Source organism: Cupressus sempervirens, chromosome 6 (genome assembly GCF_028749045.1).
Source record: "Cupressus sempervirens isolate cs-2001-9-10 chromosome 6, ASM2874904v1, whole genome shotgun sequence".
Lineage (NCBI taxonomy): Eukaryota > Viridiplantae > Streptophyta > Pinopsida > Cupressales > Cupressaceae > Cupressus > Cupressus sempervirens.
Window position 1 is genome coordinate 266,968,177 of NC_143123.1, and position 21,381 is coordinate 266,989,557.

The following is a 21,381-nucleotide window of genomic DNA, read 5'->3' on the forward strand; positions in this document are numbered from 1 at the left end:
TGCTCTAAAGCATATATATACAGTTTGGTCAATGCTTAACTGCCCTATTCTCCCATCGTACCCTTCTCTTCTTATATCCCATCATCATCTTTAAAGATGCGTAACCCTTTTGAATAGCCGTTCCTTAGAAAAGGTCATGTTTCTTGACCCAATGTATCACATGCTCTTCTCTGACCTGCTGTTTTAGAGGATTGCCAGATTTGTAATTGATTAATCTTCAGTAAAGATTTCTGCAGTTAGTAATGAATAACCTCCTTTTTTCTGTATTCGAGCTTCTGTGTAAGATTGTGTAAGATTTTTTAGCATCAACGTTTCGGATCATACTCTATTATCCATCGTCAGGATGTTAAAGAGAGAGCTAAGAAAGTAGAAAAAATGATGCTTTCTCTTTAACATCCTGATGATGGATCATAGAGTGTGATCTGAAACGTTGATGCTAATTAAATCTTACACAATCTTACCCAGAAGCTCGAATACAGAATATCATGGATTGTGGAAATCTATTGCAATTAATCTCCTCTTTATCATCATGATTGATGCCTCCTACTTTAATCGCGGTTTAGTCAAGTTAAATGCTGCATTAGCTAATTCCCTGTCTTGTAATTTAAGCTGATCACTGCCCCTTGATATGGAACCTCTGCCTTAATGAGTTGCTATGCTTTAATCTACATTCCAAAGCTTGTGTCATTAATTTTTTTTTTATGTCTTATCCTGGGCACCAAACATGGAGGTCAGCCTACATAATATTAATCTAAATTTATTTTCTGAATTAAGAGGAATCAGACAATGTCCAAAATAAACATTAAAATAGTGTCTGCTTGTTTCCAATAAAAATGACCAGCATTAATATACAATTGCTGCTCTTATCCTAGTCGGCCAGTTAAGGTATTAAAAGTTTATATATATATATATATATATTGTTGAAACTTGAGACACACCGGCTTGGGGGACGGGGGAACAAAGGGTCCTCAATTTGGGGACGACGGGGGGACGGTGCTGGGGGACGGGACGGGGGGACAAGGTTTATATATACTATACACATGACACTTAAAATGCTAATTATGAAAAGATGTGCAACAATATAAGACATAAATATGAAGTATAAGTTCATCAAGACCGCTATTGGTAGTTTAGTTTTACATTGCATTGAACATTGAACATTGAACAATGAACAGTGAACAATGAAAGAGATCTAAGTTCTAAGTTCTAACTTCTATCAAATAGCTTAAATTAAAATAATCGAAGATTGAAGATTCAAATGGCATCAAAGTATGAGTATCATTATCTCATGATTCATTTAGTTGCATCATAAAATTAATTACATCAAATAACAACCACGATATGATCACAATGTTCAATGATTTAAACTTCAAATGACAAATATGATAGTATCCAATTCTCAAGTACAAACTACAAAATCAAAAGACAAAATGTCAAGAACTAAAAGCCCAAGGGCCGCCAAAATGCAGTAGAGGCTACCTAGAGGCCTCTAATCATCCATGTCAACTTGAGGCTCAGGCTTAACAAACTCATCCTTTGAACTCTCAGCCTCTTCAATGGTAAGAGCCGAGAGAGGAATACCAACCAACCTCGTATTATAATTATTTGCATCCTCATCAACCTGTGAGGGCTCCTTTGGCTCTACATCCCATTGTGCTACAGGGCTCTCCTTGTACAAATGTGTCTTGCAATCTTTGATACACAAGGCACAATGTACAACCACTAGCTTCTCTGCTTTCTAAGAGGTAAGTCTGTTCCTCTTAAGAGAGTGAATGAAGCTATAAGTAGACTAGTTCCTCTTAGAAGCCGAAGAACTAGATACCTAAGGTAACATCATAACAATCAAATGACTAGTATGAGAATCAAAAATTTGAAATTGAAATTCATGACTAAAAGACTAAAGTAAAAGTGAAATTGAAATTTGAAAGTGAAAAGTAAAGGTTCTAAAGTAGGAGAACATGAAACTCGAGATAGGAGACAGATGGTTAGTGTGATAGTTGTTGATTTGGGTCCATGACAATTCCACCACAAAATAGGATCCTCTTGTGCCACTATTTTTATGTCGGCCTTTGCTCTAGTTGGATAGCCCCTAAGAGTAGCAAATTTGGTCCACTCATTGCAAACCTTCCCTGTTGTCTTAATGTCATACATGCTATCAATGCACTTGAAGACTCTTTCCTTCACTAGAAATTCAAATTTTAAAATCAGTAAATTAACAAATTAAATATTCCTACGTGTAAGTGTACCAACTTCTAACTTTCAAGTGCAAGTGTACTAAATTCGAAATTGATAATAGATTACCTCATCATTCAGTGGTGTATCTCTCCTAGGCCTAGGCATGTACCACTTCGGATTCAATGCATAAGCATCCATATATAAGGGAGTGTTGAGGCTGTCCCATCTACGCTGAATAATAGGTTGAATGTGCTCAGTGTAAAATGCTAAACTTGGGTTCCTCTCTCGCACAATTGCCCTCATTTGGCCAAGCATAGTATCAATGCACTCGTACACTTCTCCAAGAGTAGCTGTATCCGCATCCCCATATATGATGACTTGGAAAACTGGAGTGATGAAAGAGAATGTATTTTGTATCACTCCAAAATACATCACTCTTCACTATCTCCTTCACCCTCAACCCGTGCTCTGTCTTGGACCCATCCCACCTATTCCACTCATTCGTCATAACCATGAGTTGCAATGGCTCTTGCAACTCAGTCATTCTCTCCAAAAGAATGAAGTAGGATGCATATTGGATCTCAACTGGTTTCAGGAACTCCTTCCTCGCAAAGCTCGTGAAAAGGGCATGTGATGTGCGATGATTGCAGATAAATAGCTGTACATCTCTAGCATCGCTGACTACTCCCTTAATCCAGGGAATCTTCCCCATATCCTTTAGTGCATTGTTCATGGAATGTACACAATATGGAGTCCACCAAATATGTTTGTAAACTGCCTCAACAAGTCTCCTTGTAGCTCTACACACAAGCGTCGCAGCTGTCACTACTTGGACCACCTTTTGTGGCCCAACCTCCTCAATAGCATTCTGAAGTATATGAAACTGAAAGTCAGCATCCTTTTGATGCCCTGAACAATCAGTAGCCTTGAGAAAAAATGGCCCCTCTGTTGGACAGTTCCTAATGTCCGTCCACCCATCCATGATGATGTTGGAACCATACTCCTCCCAAACAGGCCTCAAGTTCTCCTTCTCTAAAGCAATCTTGGCATACTCTTTATCCAAGATTGTAGTTTGCAATTTGTGCTCACGTGGTGGCACAAATGATGGTCCTTCTCCCCTTACCGCCAGCTGCATCATCTCCTTATAATAAGGAGATTGTGTCAGATGAAGAGGTATGCCATTGGAAAAAAGAAATTCTCAATGCCCTCCTCTATCTCATCTCTCAGGGGGGCATTAAATAAATCAGCAGTGGGGTTACTTTCAAATGACACCTTTCTTATCCCCTTGTTGGACTGTGCTTCAGGCATAACACTATATGTAGAAAAAGGACCCGAGGCTGCCCCTGCAAATGATGTAGCCATAGGTCTCTGCTGTGGTCTACCCCTAGGTATAGGAGTAGAATAACGTGGCTGGCCCTGCTCATAAGCCTACTGAAGACTCTGAATCTGTTGCCTACCAATCAAGGTGGTAGGTACCTCAATGCCCAAGTCATCTAGAACACCCCGAAGATTGGTGAACTCAAGTCTATAATGCAAATTTTTCGATTTCGTCAAAAATTTGCATGCACCCACACCTTTTCCTGCCCAAAAGAGGAAATGTGCATTCACTGTAGTGATGCTCCCAAACCATTATGTCTTACAAATGCTACATTTCCACTTCCTTGTACCACTACCTGCAGCTGTCCGTGCAGTTATCCTTGTTGGAAATTGTCTGAGAGGAGATTTAGAGTCATAACTACCTCTAGCCCACTTTGCCAAAAGAGTGGAGGGGCACTTTGTAGCTGGTGGACCGAATGACCAATTATCTATTGATTTTGAATCCGTTTCTTCATTCTCTTCATCATGTTCAACCTTAGGGTTATAATCTTCTTGGCTGCTATCACTATGAAAATAGGCCTCTAAATCCATCTCATCATCACTGTGATTTGACCCACTTGAGTCATGATCTCAGGGGCTCATTTTCACACTGCATTTCACAAAATGAAAAAAGTATAAAATAAATACATGATTTCAGCCTATGCCCTTCTTCAAAATCACATTTTCTTAAAAGTAACATTCAAGCAATAAAAAATTGGAAATGAAACAAGAAACATCTACTAAAATCTAGAAATGAAATTCAACTAAGCACTAAAAGCTATAAACTAGAAACAAAAAACAATGTCGACTTGAAAAATTAGAAAATAAAATAAAGAAATCATGAAAAACCATACTCTTTGCTTCACAAATCTCTTGAACAAGCTGAAAGTTTTGCTTCTCCTCTTCTTGCTCCTTATTCCTCTTTGCCTTTCAAACACTCTCTTCACTCAAATAAGCACCCTTATATGAACTCTTTACTCTTTTTCTTGCTGCTGTTGCTAAAACTAGAAAACCATGAAATGAATAGAAATGGGAAAACAAAGAGAGTTAATGGGATTTCAACCTCTAGATGGGTCCCACACACCCTAGAGTTACCAAACATTGAAAAACAATTTACCACAAGCATTTAATTTTTTAATTTTTTTTGCACTTTTTCATGGGGGATGACTAGCTATCCCTTGTTGGGTCGAGGGACATGTCCCCATCCCCCTGCCAGCGGTGTTTGTGTGGCGCTGCTGGAGACGCAGGAACATCGTCCCCTTGTCCTGGGTGCGTCCTCGTCTCGGGTGCAACCCCCAAAAATGGTGGGGACATGTCCTTGTGTTACTATGGCATTAAAACACTTTAGGAGCTGCAAGTCTTCCTTATAAACATGACAAAGATTATTGTTTCCACCAATTTCCCTCCAAATATGCTCATTCAAAAATAGGTCTTTGTAACATCCCCACAAAATGCCAATTACGACTCTCTATGTATGAATTGTCATCACCTTGTCAGAGAAGCATTAATAAAAGAAGATGCCAAGTGATTTGGGAGTTACGTTGTCCCATCGCCAAAATACATAAAAGAATAATATTTTATTAATTATCTTGCTCTTTCTTCTTTCTTTTCTAGAGTAAAGGAATTGTACAGTGCCCCCTATAACCTGCAGTTTGCCAGGTAAACTTTGTTGTCCTGCATTTTGTCACCACAAAATGTTGGTGAGAACACAAAACTTTTTCAAGCTAGTTTCGTGTTTCTCTAAGCTTGAATTTGATATTCAATTGTTTAATGTTGATCGATCGATCAATTTCAATTCATATATCAAATTGTTTTACTGAAGGCCTTCGTCAAGTCTTTTTCGTTTTGCTTTCTATCAAGCCTTTGCTTGATTTGAAGCCTCCATTGTCCTTTCTTTGCTTTTGAGTTTGTGTTTGTTTGTTTTTAGTCTTTTAATTTTGGTCATGTCATGCCTTCCGATTTCCCATTCGATTTGGTCTAACCTAGAGGTCAATCGGAGTTGTTAGTCAAAAGTTATGCCCATTTTAGTGCTTCAAAAGTAGACCTTTTGGGGTGCAACAACACGAATTAAAAATATGATGTTATATTTTCAATTTGACTTTCATTTTTGGATAAATATAACTTATATTCACATTTTGTTATGTTTTTAACTTTAAATTTTTAACAAGTGACTATAGCGCACTTTATGTTATAATTTTAAGTTGAGTTACTTTTTAATTTTTCAATTAAAGTAACTATATAACTATATAGTTTCAATTTAATTTTTGGTTTTTAAATGTTTATTTAAATTTTACTTTTTAAATGATGTTTATATGTTATATTTCTAAATATAATAAATAAATATTGTTTATGGCCCATTTTGTAACATTTTTATAATTTTAAGTGAACCAAATGACTTAAAGTCTTTATAAGTGGACATTTTATATGCAATAACATGTAAAATCCATCAAAAGTGGACATTTTACATGTCACTGCATATAAAGTTTACTTTGGTGGACCTTTTTGATGTCATTACATCAAAAGTCCATAAGTGGATGCATCAAAAGTGAAGTTTTCATGCAAAAACATCTAAAAGGTGAGTTGCATTTTAAAACATGCTTCCTCTTCCAAAAGGTCCAATTTTGCCTTTTAACATATTTTAAAACATGTAAGTGACTAAAAAAGGTCCAATTTTGATCAAAAAACATGTTTTAATATATGCCATGACATCCAAAAAGTCTATTTTTGAAGAACATGTATTTGCCCTCCAAGAATCCAATTTTGATCATAACTTGAGATTTTTTTAATGGATTTGCATGAGATTTCTTCTATTGGAGGCGTTTTTGGTTGTCAATGATTTCTCTTGATTTTAAAATGGATTTATTAAGCTCAAAAATGTTTTTGAAAGCTTCATTCTAGGGCATGTTTTTGGAGAAATCAGCAAATAAATCCATTTTTAATGCATGTTTTAGCTCCCAAGCAAATCGATTTGGCATATTTTGGAGATTGCATTGCATATTGATGCATGTCTTGACCTTTAATGATCAAAACGTTTTGGTCTTGTATCATGGAGAAATTGTTTTTTGCTAAAAACGTCCCATATGCATGCAATCCAAAAATGTTGGATCTTGGAGTGTTTCTAGGGCATGTTTTGGAGTCTTCCACCTAAAACGCCTTGTTTTCTGCCTTCTCCCATTTGAATTTGCAAAAGTTTGAAAGATTCAAGTGTTTTTGAAGAATTTTTCAAACATTGGAGCATCTTTTTCTTTCATTTTTGGCACATGTAAGTGGACTTTTTTTTTTATTGCTTTAAATTCATGCTTATCTTGCTGATTTTATGCATATAATTACTTGATGGTTGCCACTTGTTAAAATCTTTGCTATGGAAAGTTCATTTTTCCTTTAAAAATGAAGTTTTTGTTTATTTTCATGTTTTTGGTTCTTTCCCAAGTCTCAATTTCGAATTTGATTGTTGAAGTGCATTGCATCTTGGTATGTTTGAGTCACTTTCCAAAGGTATGTTGTTGCTGTTGTGTTTTGTACTTTGTACTTGTTTGTTGGTTTTCTCCATGTGGAGAAATTGCAAGTTCTTTCCCAAGAATTTGTTTTTGCTTCATTACATGCAAAGCATCATCACATTCCACGTTCCGTTTCCATGTCACAGCAGCTCATCTCTCACTCAACAAAATGTGACTACATGTTTTCCATCTCATTCACCATCTGCACATGCATATAATCTTATTTTTTGCTTCCATTTTCACTTTTTGCATTCATTGGCACGACACGATTACACGAAATGCCTTACGTGTAATTGACCCAAAAAGGTCTATTTTTGTTTAAAAGTCACATTTTGAAAATTCAAAAGATGTCATTTTCACCTCCCATGTACTTTGACTTCCCCTTTTCACCAAAAGTTCAATAAAACTCATTATCTCACTCCCATTTTCCATTTCCATCCCTCCATATGCATTTGCGCCTCCATGAGCAAATACATGTTTCCGCATATTTCCATGCTTTCCATCTTATTCTTCATTCACACATACATGTGAAGTGCATCCTCCCTCCATATTTTTGCATCTCATCTCACCTTTCATCTCTCGTTACATGTTGCACTTACATGTAATCATTTTTCATGCAATAATGTCTTGAAAATACTAAGTCACTTTTGAAATCAGCAATTTTCATTTGCACACATTCCCATGCGTTCCACCTTCATACTTTCTCATTTCATTTCGTTTCACTCCATCTTCCATATTCTCATACCATTTCATTCGGCATTTCATTCATTTTATTCCGCACTCTACTGCATTTGCATATGCTTTCTCTTTAAGGTCACTTTGTCGGATTTGCAAAGTCTCCAATCCATTTTTAAATCTTCATTGCTGATCTAGAATCCACTTGTATGGAGATTCTTTCTGATGATGTATTTGTGTTTTGGGATTTTTGTGTTGTAGCGCAAGCACAAGACATGTCCTCACCATCAAAATTCAAAGGCAAAATGAAATATCAGTATGATAAAGAATTGGCTCATGCAGCTCCATCGGTCATATCTATTCTGGATAACGTGATGGACACAAAGATTGGTCATGTGGATGTGGCTGATTTTCTGCAAAGAGTTGAAGCTCCAACTAGTCATGAAATGAAGCATATTAAGAGAAGCAACATTCACCTAGTGTCTACGTTTTCCATTGCGGCTATAGAACTTGATTTTATTCTTGGATGTGCACGGCGGTTTACTCCCAAGACGAAGACTATCAAAGACGTTAACGGCAAGGTTATCATTAGCCTTGATCCTGAGGTCATTGAGCAAATCTTCGAGGTCTCTTGTTTGAATGAGGTCATTCAGAAACAATCTTCTTAGAGTGTTGTTATGTCTCAAACGTCTAAGGAGAGTAAGCTGATTGAGGCCGCTAAGTCTTGGATACAGGAAATCATTTCTGAAGGAGTTCGAGCCATCATAGAGGCATTTGCAATTCTTAGGCGTGTCAAAGTGATGAATGAAATGGAGCGAAACTTAATCTCTTCTTTGACTCAAGAAGCAGATAACTTGAAAGAAATCCTTGATGATTGGGATGAAATGATAAAATTTGATCTGGATGCTATGGTCTCGTGTGACATTCTTCCGTCATGTGAAATGTTCTTCAGATTTCAAAGACTCATTGGTTGCAAGGAGGAGACATTGAGGAAGTTGATCACAAAGTTGCAAGTGGCCTTTGGAGATTGTCAAGCAGTACTTGTGATTTGGAACAAATGGGATGCCATGTTACTGATGAATCCGGTAATCTTATTGCAGTAGAGAGAGTGAATTCAGAATATGCAATTAGGATCAATGCTGATGTAGATTCTAAAGATTTTGGTTCGCACACGATGAACAAGTCTGTCTTGTATAAATCCTTGACAAAATACTTGTTAACTTCAACGGAAGCAAATTCCAAAGTTGTGCAATCAGCATATGAAAATGCAGTGAGAGTAGAAGCCATATCGAAGACTATGGAAATTGTCAATCTTCCCACAGCGTGACATTATTGTCAAATTCAAGGCATTGAGAAGCAATCTCTAAGATTGTTGTTTTGTTTTTATTTCATGTTAGTAGTTGTAAAGGATGCATTACATGAAAAAGTGTAATTACATGTAATGTGAGTTACATGTATGTAAAGCTGCATGTAGTTAGACTAGGTCAAAGTTGGTTGAGTTGCTCCCACATTTTCCTCCACCTTTTTCTCGAGTCCTGTGCCTATATAAAGGAGTGTCCCTTTATTATAAAATCATCATTATCTTTATGCAAGAGAGCTCTAGAGAAATTGTGCCAGCAGAACTTTGTTTGTGTAAGAACTATTTTGAGAGAAAGTGAATATAAAGGAGCATTTGAAACTTAACTTTGATTAAGTGAGATTGTTATTTCTGTGAGTTGTAAGCTTTGTCTATAATTCATCCAAGTTATCTTTGATTCATATTATCATGTGTTATTGGTAATTGTATCTCGTAAATTGAATAGAAAAGAGTTAAGAAGTAATTGGAGCCAGAGCTTTGACCAGGAGCAATTGTGGAAGTGTAGAGCTAGAAGCTTTGTCTGTAGCTTATACTTCTTTCTTAATTTGCAAAATAGTTAAGTTATTTTTACTTTTAGGAGTCTTTGTGCCCTAATTGCAAAGCTTTTCCATATAGAAGTACGACCGGACCTAGAGCCAAACTGGTACATTTTCAACTAGCCTTTGAATTAGTGAAGGTTTAATCGGTATCACTGTTTCCAGCTCTTGATAGAAGTGTAGTTAGAGATTCACCTTGCCCATTATTCGCTCCACGAGTAAGTGGATTCTTTCTTGAAAGATAAGAAGAAAGGATATTGGTAACACCCATTTTATAAAATCTGTTGGCTTCTTGCTTATCTTGAGTTGATTCAAGGAACGGTGAGAAGGGGGAGCCTTCCCTTTAAGGTAGGAGAGACTCTGTCTCATACGCTATGGCTGGTCATTCTATTTTGCAATTGAATTTTTACCCATAACTGTCAGTTGCAAAATATCCACCCAACAAACTTTTTAAATGTGATTGGTGGCACTGACATGACATGTCCTCCAATACCATGTGGGTGGGAGACTGGAACTCTTGACCTCGTGCCTACCATAGGAACCTCTTGTCATTCAAGCTATACCCCCCAGACCTATTGCTTAACCATTTTCATTATAAATAATAAACAATAGTTACTTTTGGTCCAAATAACTAACTTCCAAATAATTAACTTTAATAAAATTTATTTTCTGGCAATTTTCCTCTCAGGCAATGGAAACTATAGGAGAGGACATCTTTGCAAAATTAATCTAATTAAGCATTGGACATAACACATTCCATGTAAAATATCAGTATTTTGGCACAATTTTTGGTACAATGTACTCCACTACATGCGTGCACTTAAGTTATCCTTTTGAGTTTTTTTTTTTGTGATGATTGAATACGGATTTGAGCTCGGGTATCCTTAATTAGAGATTCTCATTTTAGCTGTCACACCACAACAATGAGATTTGTTGTAAAATATATTTGAACTTTTGAACCATGTCAACTATTTGAACTAGTTGAACAATTTGCAATCATTATCCTTGAAAAGATTGCCCAATTTTATTTTTAATATGTTTGTGTTTAAAGGCTAGGTACATATGAAAATGGAGAACTTGGAAGATTCTTAATCTTCCAATTTTTGCTTCAACTGTTATAAATTTCTGTATTTGTCTGCTATTATAGAGATTCCTTTGTTTTTGACTCTTTGCTGGAATTTTCATTGGCACACTGGTTATAGAGTTGATGCAAGCTTCTAAGCTGTTTGTGGATTGTGATATGATACTGTTTAAAATGTGCCTCTTTTATGGTATTAATTCAAATTTTTATTTTGGATGAGAATCATTGGGTGTTTGTAAAGTTCCAGATTTCTAATCTACATTTGAATTGTAAATCTCAGACCAATAAATCTTAATATGTACTCATCCCAAGTATTATTGCAATTTTGAATGTAGAAACTAATTAGTTCCCATTGAGAACCATAATATTTGCATAGTATGTAACATCACAATCTGGAAATTATAACTGAGTTTACACATCAAATTTATCTTAAGGTTTAACAGCATGCACCTGAGTTCTTAGCCTGCGAAGAAATAATAGGAATTCTCCTGATGCCAATATTTCTTCTGTCGCTGATGAGGGATCATTTGTTTCTGACTAGTCTCGATATTCTCAAATCAAAAGAGAGACTATGCTCTGGCTGCACCTGATAGTTTTTCTTCACTAAAAACAACTGAAAGTGCCGCCTGATAACAACAAAATAAATCTTCTTGTCTTTTTCCCAAGTTACGAATGAGTGCCAGTGCTGATTGGTTATTTTCTTTGACACGGAACAATTGTAAATAATTATTGGTAGTTCCGTCTGGAACCGCCAAGTATCGTGCACCAATCTCCCTGTCTTTGATAGACTATCGCCAAACTTATTGGTCTTCGTTAGCAATTACTTCTGTTCTGTCTCAGAATTAAGATTATTTCCGTTGGCTTTCGTGTACCACCAAACAATTCTCCTTCAATGTGGAAAATACCTTATAAATGTCGTCCAAGCATCTACAGCTTCCTTCTATTTCTGTCCTGTGATCTTCGAATGAACAGAATGATAACGATTCATCACTGTCAACTAGTATCCACTAGGCCAGCCATACGTTACAGACTGACGAAAGGATTGCTTCATCAACATCAAACCTTCTGAATTGTAGATATTGTATTCATTTTCCACCTTTGATGATCAATAAGATTCTCTGCCCTCTTCAAAGAGCCATTGCGTCTATTTAAACAATGGAAATCCCGTAATTGCCACATCTGATTTAGTTAGATTATTCACAACATAAGTTCATCAAACTTGGTTTTATTAAATGCTTACTGTAAGCTTATTTATTATTAATTAATTAATATTAGTTCAAATAGATTTGTAAGTTGAAACTAATATAAACTAATTAACATTTATTTTGCCAATTCGACTTTCAAAAGGTAAGTCCTCCTGGAGGGACATTACAGTATTGCTTGATAAAATAGATGTATAAAAGTACTTATTATCTTCTTTGAGCATCTGATAAAATCCATACTGAAACTGATATTTTGTATTTTCTGTAGCATATTTGTTTAAAAACTTTCTGTTTATTTTCTTTGTTGACAACTTGTGTATTGGTTGTCATAAGTATGCTAAGGTCACGTTCTCACCTCCAAGATCATAATCTTTTTCCTGGAGCATATCTTTTAGTTTTCTTGCAGCAAATATGCTCATTTTAAGGTTTGTCCATAATTGATCATTATTCCAAATTTTTATAACTCTTTCTTTTAGGAATGGAAAGATGACTTAATGCCTTCTTATGTTTAGTGGCTGCTGTAAACATCTTCATGCTTTAATGTTGAATGACAAATGTAAACTCAAACAGTGAACTAGACTAACTTTTTCTTTTTTGCTATGAATTTCCAGAGCGCAGTTTTGGCGTTGGATAGCTCCATTTTAGATGTTGACCAAGTTGAGAACCTTATCAAGTTTTGCCCTACTAAAGAAGAAATGGAGATGCTGAAGGTAATCGATTGTCAATTAACAATTTGCAGTAAGTAATTGTTTGTTTGATATTTTATACTTGTAAATTGCAATAATGCTTTGGCAGATTATGTTATGAGTATCGTTTCAAATTTATGTTTATTCAGGAAAGTTAAAAACTCATTATTTTTTAGTTTTTTTTCCTTCAAAGGACAATGTTAGATTATATAAATATTTGTTTATTTATGTGGGCCAGAAAGCTTTTCTGCAAAAAAAAAACACTTCATTTTGACTTTGTTGCTAAGATTTCTAAGAATTTGCAAAATGCCTGGTGATCATGTCCTAATGCTAAATAAATCACACAATAATGAAAACTTCAAATTGCAAAGACGCACAAAGATTATTTCAATTCCATTTCTTCAATAAACTTGCAAGACAACCCCAATAATGATATTAGTTATAGCTGCATGGAAATTAAAACATGAGTTATGTTGTTTTGGTATTTTACAATTCCAATTTTTTAGTCCTTCAAAAAACTTCTGAAGCCTTACATTCTTCTATCTTCTTCTATCTTCATATCGATTAAATTAAAAGATAACATGCTTCGGATTATATTGAAAGATAACATCTAAGTTGATGGATATATGTTGATATCCTTAAATATGCCATTCTAGGAATATCATATTGAGATGATATCTCTTCATATACTTGAGAGCATAATGTGTTCTATAACAGTCCTCTCTAGCGAAGAGGGAGTGTTAAGTTTGTAGCTTCAGTTGGATTGATTCGATCATGAGATACATTGTTGATGGTAAATCATCATTTAGACAAATATATATATGATTATTTATATTATTGTTAATATATTATTATTATCTAATGATGATTAACCATAGAGACATGTCTCATGTCTCTTTATGAGACATTTCTCCTCCTCTCATATTTACGAGTCTTCAAATCTGCATTTGGAACACACCAATTACAATGGCAGTGTTATTTACATTTGCAAAAAACGATCCTAGAGAATTCAACAGATTGACCATGGCCTTTTGAAATAGGTATCTGATTCCTATTGATTTTTGTATCTTTGACTAGTTAAAGTTTTTTGTTGTTCCTCAATATTTACATATGCCTTTTATTGTTAAAAAGCTATATGTTATAGCTTGGCCAAGGGGTATTTTGATATTTGAAATTTCAAAAATCCCTTATCTAGATCCCAAAGTACTATGAAACATAGGGACATAACTGCTGCCCCAAAACCTGGCATCTCCGTCTCCCAGTTGTTTTGGAGATGGCAGGATGCAGAGTGGTCGTTCCCCTCCCGTCCTTGATACTTGCACAATCCTCCAAAATGGCAGAAAAAATCCTTGGGTCTTGTGGACGTTCCAAGACAGACAATCATCACCTATAGCTATAAATGCCTCTAGGCATTAAAAAACTTTAAAATAGGATGTTTGCTTGTATACCTTCATATGAAAATCAAAACAATATATTCAAATTTCAAATGTATGAGAATCAAAACAGCTATTCTAATTTCAAATGTATGAGAATTAATTATATGAGAACGAAAACAATTTTCTTAACTTCAAATGTATTAAAATCATATTCAATGAAATGGATGATAAATATTATAGTTGTTTAATTTTCCTAGATATGCCAAGTCCAAGTCTTAAAATCATGCTTGAAAAGTTTCATTTTTGAGTTTTGCAATTAACAAAAAATTCTTTGTATGATTGTACCTAATTTGCTCTGAAAATGTTTACTACTTTGTTCTGACCATTGTAGCTACCATTGGATGATCCAATTTCGTCCTAGGGTGATAGTAACTCAGATGCTTTTGAGTCTTTGGATATTGATAGCCTGATTGAGGCTTAGTTTCATAGGCTGTTGCATTTTGATGTTTGAGACTGCTGTTATGATGCTTCATTGAAATTTATAATGCTGTTATAGTATTGCTCTCATGATTTATTTACGTATTGATGTTGATATTGTTGTTAGCTGTAATATTCCCTTTTTCTGGGACATTATAATTCAGTGTTGTTGGCTCACTTCGCCTAGGTTTCGGGGGGCTAGAAGGTTCTTTACAGGGTTCAGTTCGAGATTTGGCCTAGACATTTCCAGTTTCAGACCCATTAGAGCAGTTTTGGCAGGTTGTTTGAATGCTTAGTATTTTTAGTAAGTAAACTGAACTCAGTATTCTTGAAATCTCAGTGTTGGTTTGGAAGCGTCTCGCTGAGAGCTTTCCAACGAGCTATTGCACGTGCTTATTCAAGTTCGTTTGGTCAATTATTTTAATAATTGACGACTATATGGTTTACTGGCTAAGTGACTTTTAAAGTTCATTTAACTTCACTTTATTTTAAAAAAGGTACTATGTTCACTTAAGTGACTAAAGGATAAAAAGGTGCTTTATCTCACATTGCTTAAAAGAGCGTGCATCACATTGGGAAAAGAGATAAAGTTATAACAAGCTCCACACGAGAGGATATATGAAGATATAATATTTAAAACAAATATTAATCTGGAAGTTGGAAACAGTTGCTGGTTATCTCTTCGAGGACACAAACCCTTGAAGAAGCTTTTGAAGGTTGGACGCAAACCTAGCCTTCTTACAGGTTTTATCTACATTTGCCAATTTGACTGTTATTTCTGTTTATAAAATTGGATTATTGCATGTTATTGTATTGCTGTTATTAAAGTACAGTAACGTCTTTGGTGGATATCTGAGTTAATTCCTAGTTTATATATGTACTTTCTGAATATTGGAGGAATAAAACAAGTTTTCTAAGTTTCCTTGTATGCAAATCTGCGGGTTACAAATTGGTTAAGTTTCTGGAATTTGTATCAAATATTGGTTTATTGTTCGGATTTAAATCTGCAAGTTTATATCATGGGTTTTTAGAAAAAAATCCAAAAAGGGATAATACAGTGGTATTAGAATCAAAGGTCTTGCCAGCCTGCGAGGTTCAATAACAGTGGTATTCATAACAGTGTAGAGAGATTTTTGGAATATTAGAAGTACAGGACTGATTTTAAAACCTATTTGAAGAATTCAAAAACTATGAATAATGTATTAAGTTGGAGCCAAGCTATTGATTTCAAGAACTTAGCATTGGAGACTGTCTTGGTCAATGCAAGGAAGTTAAACCTTTCTTTCGATTCCCATCAAATAATAGTCATGTAGGAACAAGAGATTATGAAAACAATATGCTACATATTCTAGTTGCTTTATTGTGATTGGTTCGAAAAACTCTAAGGACGAAAACCCTTGAGTTAGTTTTCGAGAGATTTGGACGTCACTCCAAGTTTCTCTCTTTGAAAATTTATAACATTGGCAGAAATCAGCAAGGTTGGACAGTGAAGCAGGTAGAGAGGTGTGAATAGTAGACTGAAGACAGTAGAGGAAGACGACATGCCAGGCACCATTGTTTGGTAACATGCTTACCTCCACACTTTGAGTTTAGGCGTCAATATGGAAGGGCCGACAAGAGCAATACATCGTGGTTAAGGGCAAGACTCAAGCCAGGATGTTCGGGTTACAGATAGTCGAGAAAGAGAACACTCCTAGTTGCACGTGTCTGTACATTCTTTCTGTAGGAAGTTGTGTGAGATGGTATCTACCAATAGGGATACTCACATTATTACCGTTGCGCCTTGAGCATTCCTTCATCACTCATGGGTGCTGGTTGATTCAACAACTAGTGAGAGTTGGGATTCAATGCAGAGAGAAGCCGAGGGAAAAATGTGAGCATTGGAGTCAGGTCATTTCTCCCGTCAACAGCTTCTATCATCTTCATGATCTTGGCATCAGGTTAATGCAGATCAGTGGTAGTCGGGTAGGGATGGTAAACGTAGCAGTGGTTGGGTCTTCTTCACGGAACCAGACTGCCTTTCATCCAGCCGGCACAGTCATTGGAAGATGTTGCAAGGAGTTGGTGAGCGATTTGCAGGGAATGAAGGTGAATCGAAGATAAACACTCTTGAACTCGCAGGGTTGCTCACCATAATACGGGTTATTAAACTTATAGTCGCTAGTGTTGTGTGTATCCTCTTCTGCCCAGCTCTATTCTGCCACTCCTGCTGTGGAAATACAGTGTTGTGGCTCAAATTGTCTTGCTTGATATATTCTAGAAACATTTGCAAAGGAAAGATAGTATGGGTTATGGGGTCTTTCTCTGATGTGGGTAAATTTGCCAAAGTTCCAAGTAAATATGATGTACAGAAAGGATTGATTGCTCGTCATGAGGCTTGTCTGAAGTTATATTCCACGTCTAGAATTAGAAAACAAAGACTCATTCATGTGCAAAGACTGTAATAGCCCAGAGGAGGTGTTTGTATTTATTTTCTGCAAGATATGTACGTACTAAAGTTTGGGAAAAACATGGAAGCCTATTCAAGCTTCAACATGAGCAATTGAAGAAGATTCAAAGGCCCTGATGCTTATAATGGGCATTATTTCTTAGGCCATGTTTACTCATCAAGACTGTAGTGCATAGAGAACAATATGTTTTGGTTTGAAAAGGGGAACTGAAGTTTATTGGGTTTGGTGACAGGATTCAGTGTGAATCATTTTTTAGTGCGGGGCAATCCCTTTCTATTGCCTTATGTGTGAAAGGAAAAGAATAAATGGTTCATATCCTCCTACAGTTAAAAAAGTTCTCTGGTGTTTGTTGTGCAAGAAAATTAGCCGTTTCGCTGTTGTTATGAATAACAAACTCGGGGAATATGTGTTGTAACAAATATTATTGAACACCAAATTCTAAGAACAATAATATCAGAATAGCAAGGTCGATTTGATGTAGAGCTTCCTAAGCTTGTTGATAAAACCAGATTGATATACTAGAAGACACAACTTCCTTTCTAACAGTTCCAGATTTTCAGAATATAGGAACATTTACGGTGGTATTAGAGATTGTAAACTATTTGATGAAATACCCCAGTTTTAAATTAGAACTCTGTGGTCAAAATTAGTAGAGTGGTAATATAACATTCTGAAAATCTGTTGTTAGCTTCAAGGTTCAGTTTGCAAAAGTAAGCCTACAAGTAGAACATATGAAACAGGATTGGGTCCATCTCAGGCACATGAAAAGCTACATGGTAGAGGAAGTGGGACGAGACTTCTAGCTCGATATTAAAACTGTAGTAAGGAGTCTGTACGATGATTATAACAAATTTCCGTCAAAGCTTCAAAAATAATTTCCTTTAATTAATTACGTGGACTTTCAGCTAGAGCTGCAAAACAAGACGGATATGATGAGAAACAAATATCATGCTTTGGCTCGAGATCTCCTTGCAAAGGACAGTTACAAGAATTTGCATAGGGCTGATATCAATCAACTAGATAGTAGCACTAATAATGGCTCAAGTATACTATCAGGTAATGGAGAGACAGAAATATCTTATGGAGTTGTTTACACTAGTCCTTCTGATGAGCATGTTGATGGCCCAGACAGAAGAGTTGACCAACCCGCCAACGTTGGCAACTCCCTATCCTATTTAGACATGGAAAACTCCAGCATCTTATTTGGCGACATGGAAACTAGTTTGGATAAATTTTATGGTAATAATAGGCTGGAAATTATGTCAAATTTTGAGGATCAAATGGACCGCAATGTTGGCAGGATGGATGATATGACACGCGTTGAGTTAGAGGACACATCTGTAAATGTTGTTCCCCTAGGTGATGAAAAATCAAAAAATTCTTTGGAGAGCAGCCCACTTGTGTTTGAAGGAGATGGTCAAAAACCATTATCGCTCCTTGACTTATTGGATATGCTTTTGGTCAAAGAGGACAAGATTGTCCAAGTGTTGTCAAGAATGGATGATTCTTCGAAATTGGTGGAGGATCTTATGCGGAAGGTTGTGATAGAAGAGAGACATGGTAATGTATGTGGTATCACAAGTCCTCTCTTACATACTATTTTTGAGACCTTGAAAATGATAAAATATAATTACTTGCAACTATTTAATCATGCCTTGCAAAAATAGTGCATAAAATATTCCCATTTTTAGTATCATAGCTTAAGGTCAAAAGATACTATAACCATTTATCTTTTTAGTTAACCATTCCTCTTTTGTTAATGAGATTTACAACAAAACATGCTGTGTCGAAGGCTTCAAGAAAAAATAATAATAATTTCCTCACTTGAATATACACACCAGTCACTTAGACACAAGTGAATACCATGGCTACATCATCGCCAAAAACCTGTCTTAGATGCTAACACATGACTTGTTGTGATGAGTAATGCAAGCTCCTTTGTGGCATAGGGTTGCAATTTAAATTTTCATGCCATGGATTTCATATTTCATGTATTTAAATATACATTTGACAATATTTGTATTTCTAAATGTTTTCTATAATTCATCTAAAAATCGTTTTTATAGTGATTTAATCAATGTAAAAATGTATATGTGATCAAAGCAGCGTATATTAAGGTTTATTTATCAAAGGGCGCATAAAACAAGCTTCAGGATTATTAATTAAAATTTAAGAATCAGGATCGTCTGACAAAAAACTTTAATTAAAATTATTAGCTATTAATTAAAATAAAATATTATCAATTATCATTCAATAATCAGTGTTGAAAACAATGGACAAATGGCAAATGTTTGGCTATGCAACATCTTTGGATTTTGACATGAATGTTTGACTTGGGCCAAAAACAACTATCGTTGACTACGACACAATTTTGTCACACAAGTGACAATTTGACGACAAACGAGTTTCATGTAGCACAATTAAGTTTGGGATTGGGTACAGAAATATGCACATAAACAGAAATTAAACAAGGAACTTCTCCCTTGCATTCTGTCATAAGGTTAGGTTGTGCACTTTACTTGCTTAGAATTAGCACCAAAAAGCTCTCAACTAATTATAGTGAAATATCGCTAAATAATGAAGGAATAGAAGCTGTACAAAGCTCTACCTAATGGTTTCAACTTCTAATTAATTTCTTGGCACTAAATAAAGAAGGAATAGCATCTGTACAAACATCTAACTAATGCTTTCAATGTCTTAACTAGTAGACAGAGCATGATAGCAGGGTAGAAAATAAACATGATATTACTTTGCCAATTGTTTAGATATTCTAAATCGGTAAGCTAAGCGACACATATTCTTGTTTTGAGTAACTTTTTTTACTGCTTCAGTTCCTTCATTATATCATTTTATGAATCCCATGTATCTGCTATCTACTGTAGTGCAATTAATTATGTGTGTATGTACTTATTAAGTTTCTTTTGCTTGAAATTTTAGCATTTGCTGATTAAACAAATGAGATTATTGGGCATTTGCTGATTAAACAAATGAGATTTAGTATAACCGATAAAGTTGCAACAGCTAATACTTACTATTTATATTATACATGGAACTAGCTAGGCCTTCTTTTGATACTAACCAAACAAGACTGTTCATTTTGTGAACCAGAATTATTTAGGCAACAAAGAAATGCTGGGAAAGTGTGAACAGGTATGCCGTTTCAATTCTTCTGATTCTTGAAATGCTTTTGCATTGTATCTTAAATCCTATTTAGGCAGTTGCCACTCTGTGACTAGTAGTGCTGATGGGCATACATATGCAGTTCTTCCTTGAACTGATGAAGGTACCAAGGGTAGAATCCAAGTTGAGAGTGTTTTCATTCAAGATTACATTCTCTACCCAGGTAATACTGCATATATCCAGTTTTATGCCTTGTGATATTATCACATTAGAAAAGGTTTATATATTATTATTGGTTTATTCATAGCTGTTCATTGGAAGCATATCTTTATTTTTTTGCAGGTGAAAGAATTACGTTCTAATTTAGAAATTATTAATCATGCTTCTAGAGAGGTATTGCTGTTTTGACAGAACTTTTCCTTCAATTGATAAATGTTAGTTGTACTCATTGTGTAGGACATTGTAACCTATTACAAGAACTGAACCATTCCTTCTATAATTTTCTGATCAGGTTAGAGAGTCTGTCAAACTGAAGAGGATAATGCAAACAATTCTTTCACTGGGAAATGCATTGAATCAGGGAACAGCACGAGGTATTTGTCAAAAAACACTCATGAAAATAAGAGTATAAAGAATTTGATCTAGAAGCATACATAAACATAGTGTTAATGTGTTTGACAATCTTTTTAGGTTCGGCAATTGGATTCAAACTGGATAGTCTTCTTAAACTGACAGACACGCGTGCACGAAACAACAAAATGACTCTTATGCACTATTTGTGCAAGGTAATTTATGAATAATTTGAAAACATTTCTGTTTTTATTAATGGTTTGATAAAAAAATGCCTAAAAATATGAAAGTAGATTTCAGCATGTGCATTTAAGTCCAATTCACAATTCTCCAAGGGTTTTTATCTTGAGAAAATATCTGGCAATAGCTGCAAATGAGAGTATCTCTAAAAAAAATTCCTTGAATAATCAAAACGAGGCTTCCTGATGTTCTTTTATTCTCCCAAACTGGTGCAGCAGCACCTTGTTGCTCCAAGGGTCTCTAGGAGTTCATATATGAAAGATTTGTATTTTGATGGACCATGAATATCAATAAGGTCTATACAGACCAAACATGATGTGATAAGGCTACCGAAGCCAAGTAGTAAGTTAATAGGGTCATTAGGTTAATAGATCCTGAAAGTTGGCGTGTTACCAAAAGTTGTAGAAATGGGTCATATGGTCAACATGCTAAGACCAAGGGTTGGAATGAGCATTTTTAATCATGTTTGATGATAAAACCTTGGATACCGATTCATGCTTCTTGCCTGCAGAGGCGGAAGCGGATGCGATTAGAGGCGGAATCAGGAGTGGAGGTGGGTGGAAGCTGGCCGGAAGCCACTTCC

At 35.5% G+C, this 21,381-nt stretch overlaps 1 protein-coding gene across 3 annotated transcripts in view; it reads left to right on the plus strand.

The window, feature by feature from the left end:
* Window positions 1-21,381, plus strand: part of LOC149552260 (formin-like protein 14) — a 120,514-nt gene that overhangs the window by 18,832 nt on the left and 80,301 nt on the right. For all 3 annotated transcript variants that reach the window (XM_089787785.1, XM_089787784.1, XM_089787786.1), the window contains 6 exons: window positions 12,491-12,589; window positions 19,977-20,018; window positions 20,131-20,211; window positions 20,331-20,381; window positions 20,500-20,581; window positions 20,679-20,773. In XM_089787785.1, coding sequence (XP_089643911.1) covers window positions 12,491-12,589; window positions 19,977-20,018; window positions 20,131-20,211; window positions 20,331-20,381; window positions 20,500-20,581; window positions 20,679-20,773 — 450 coding nt within the window. The remainder of the gene's footprint in view (window positions 1-12,490; window positions 12,590-19,976; window positions 20,019-20,130; window positions 20,212-20,330; window positions 20,382-20,499; window positions 20,582-20,678; window positions 20,774-21,381) is intronic.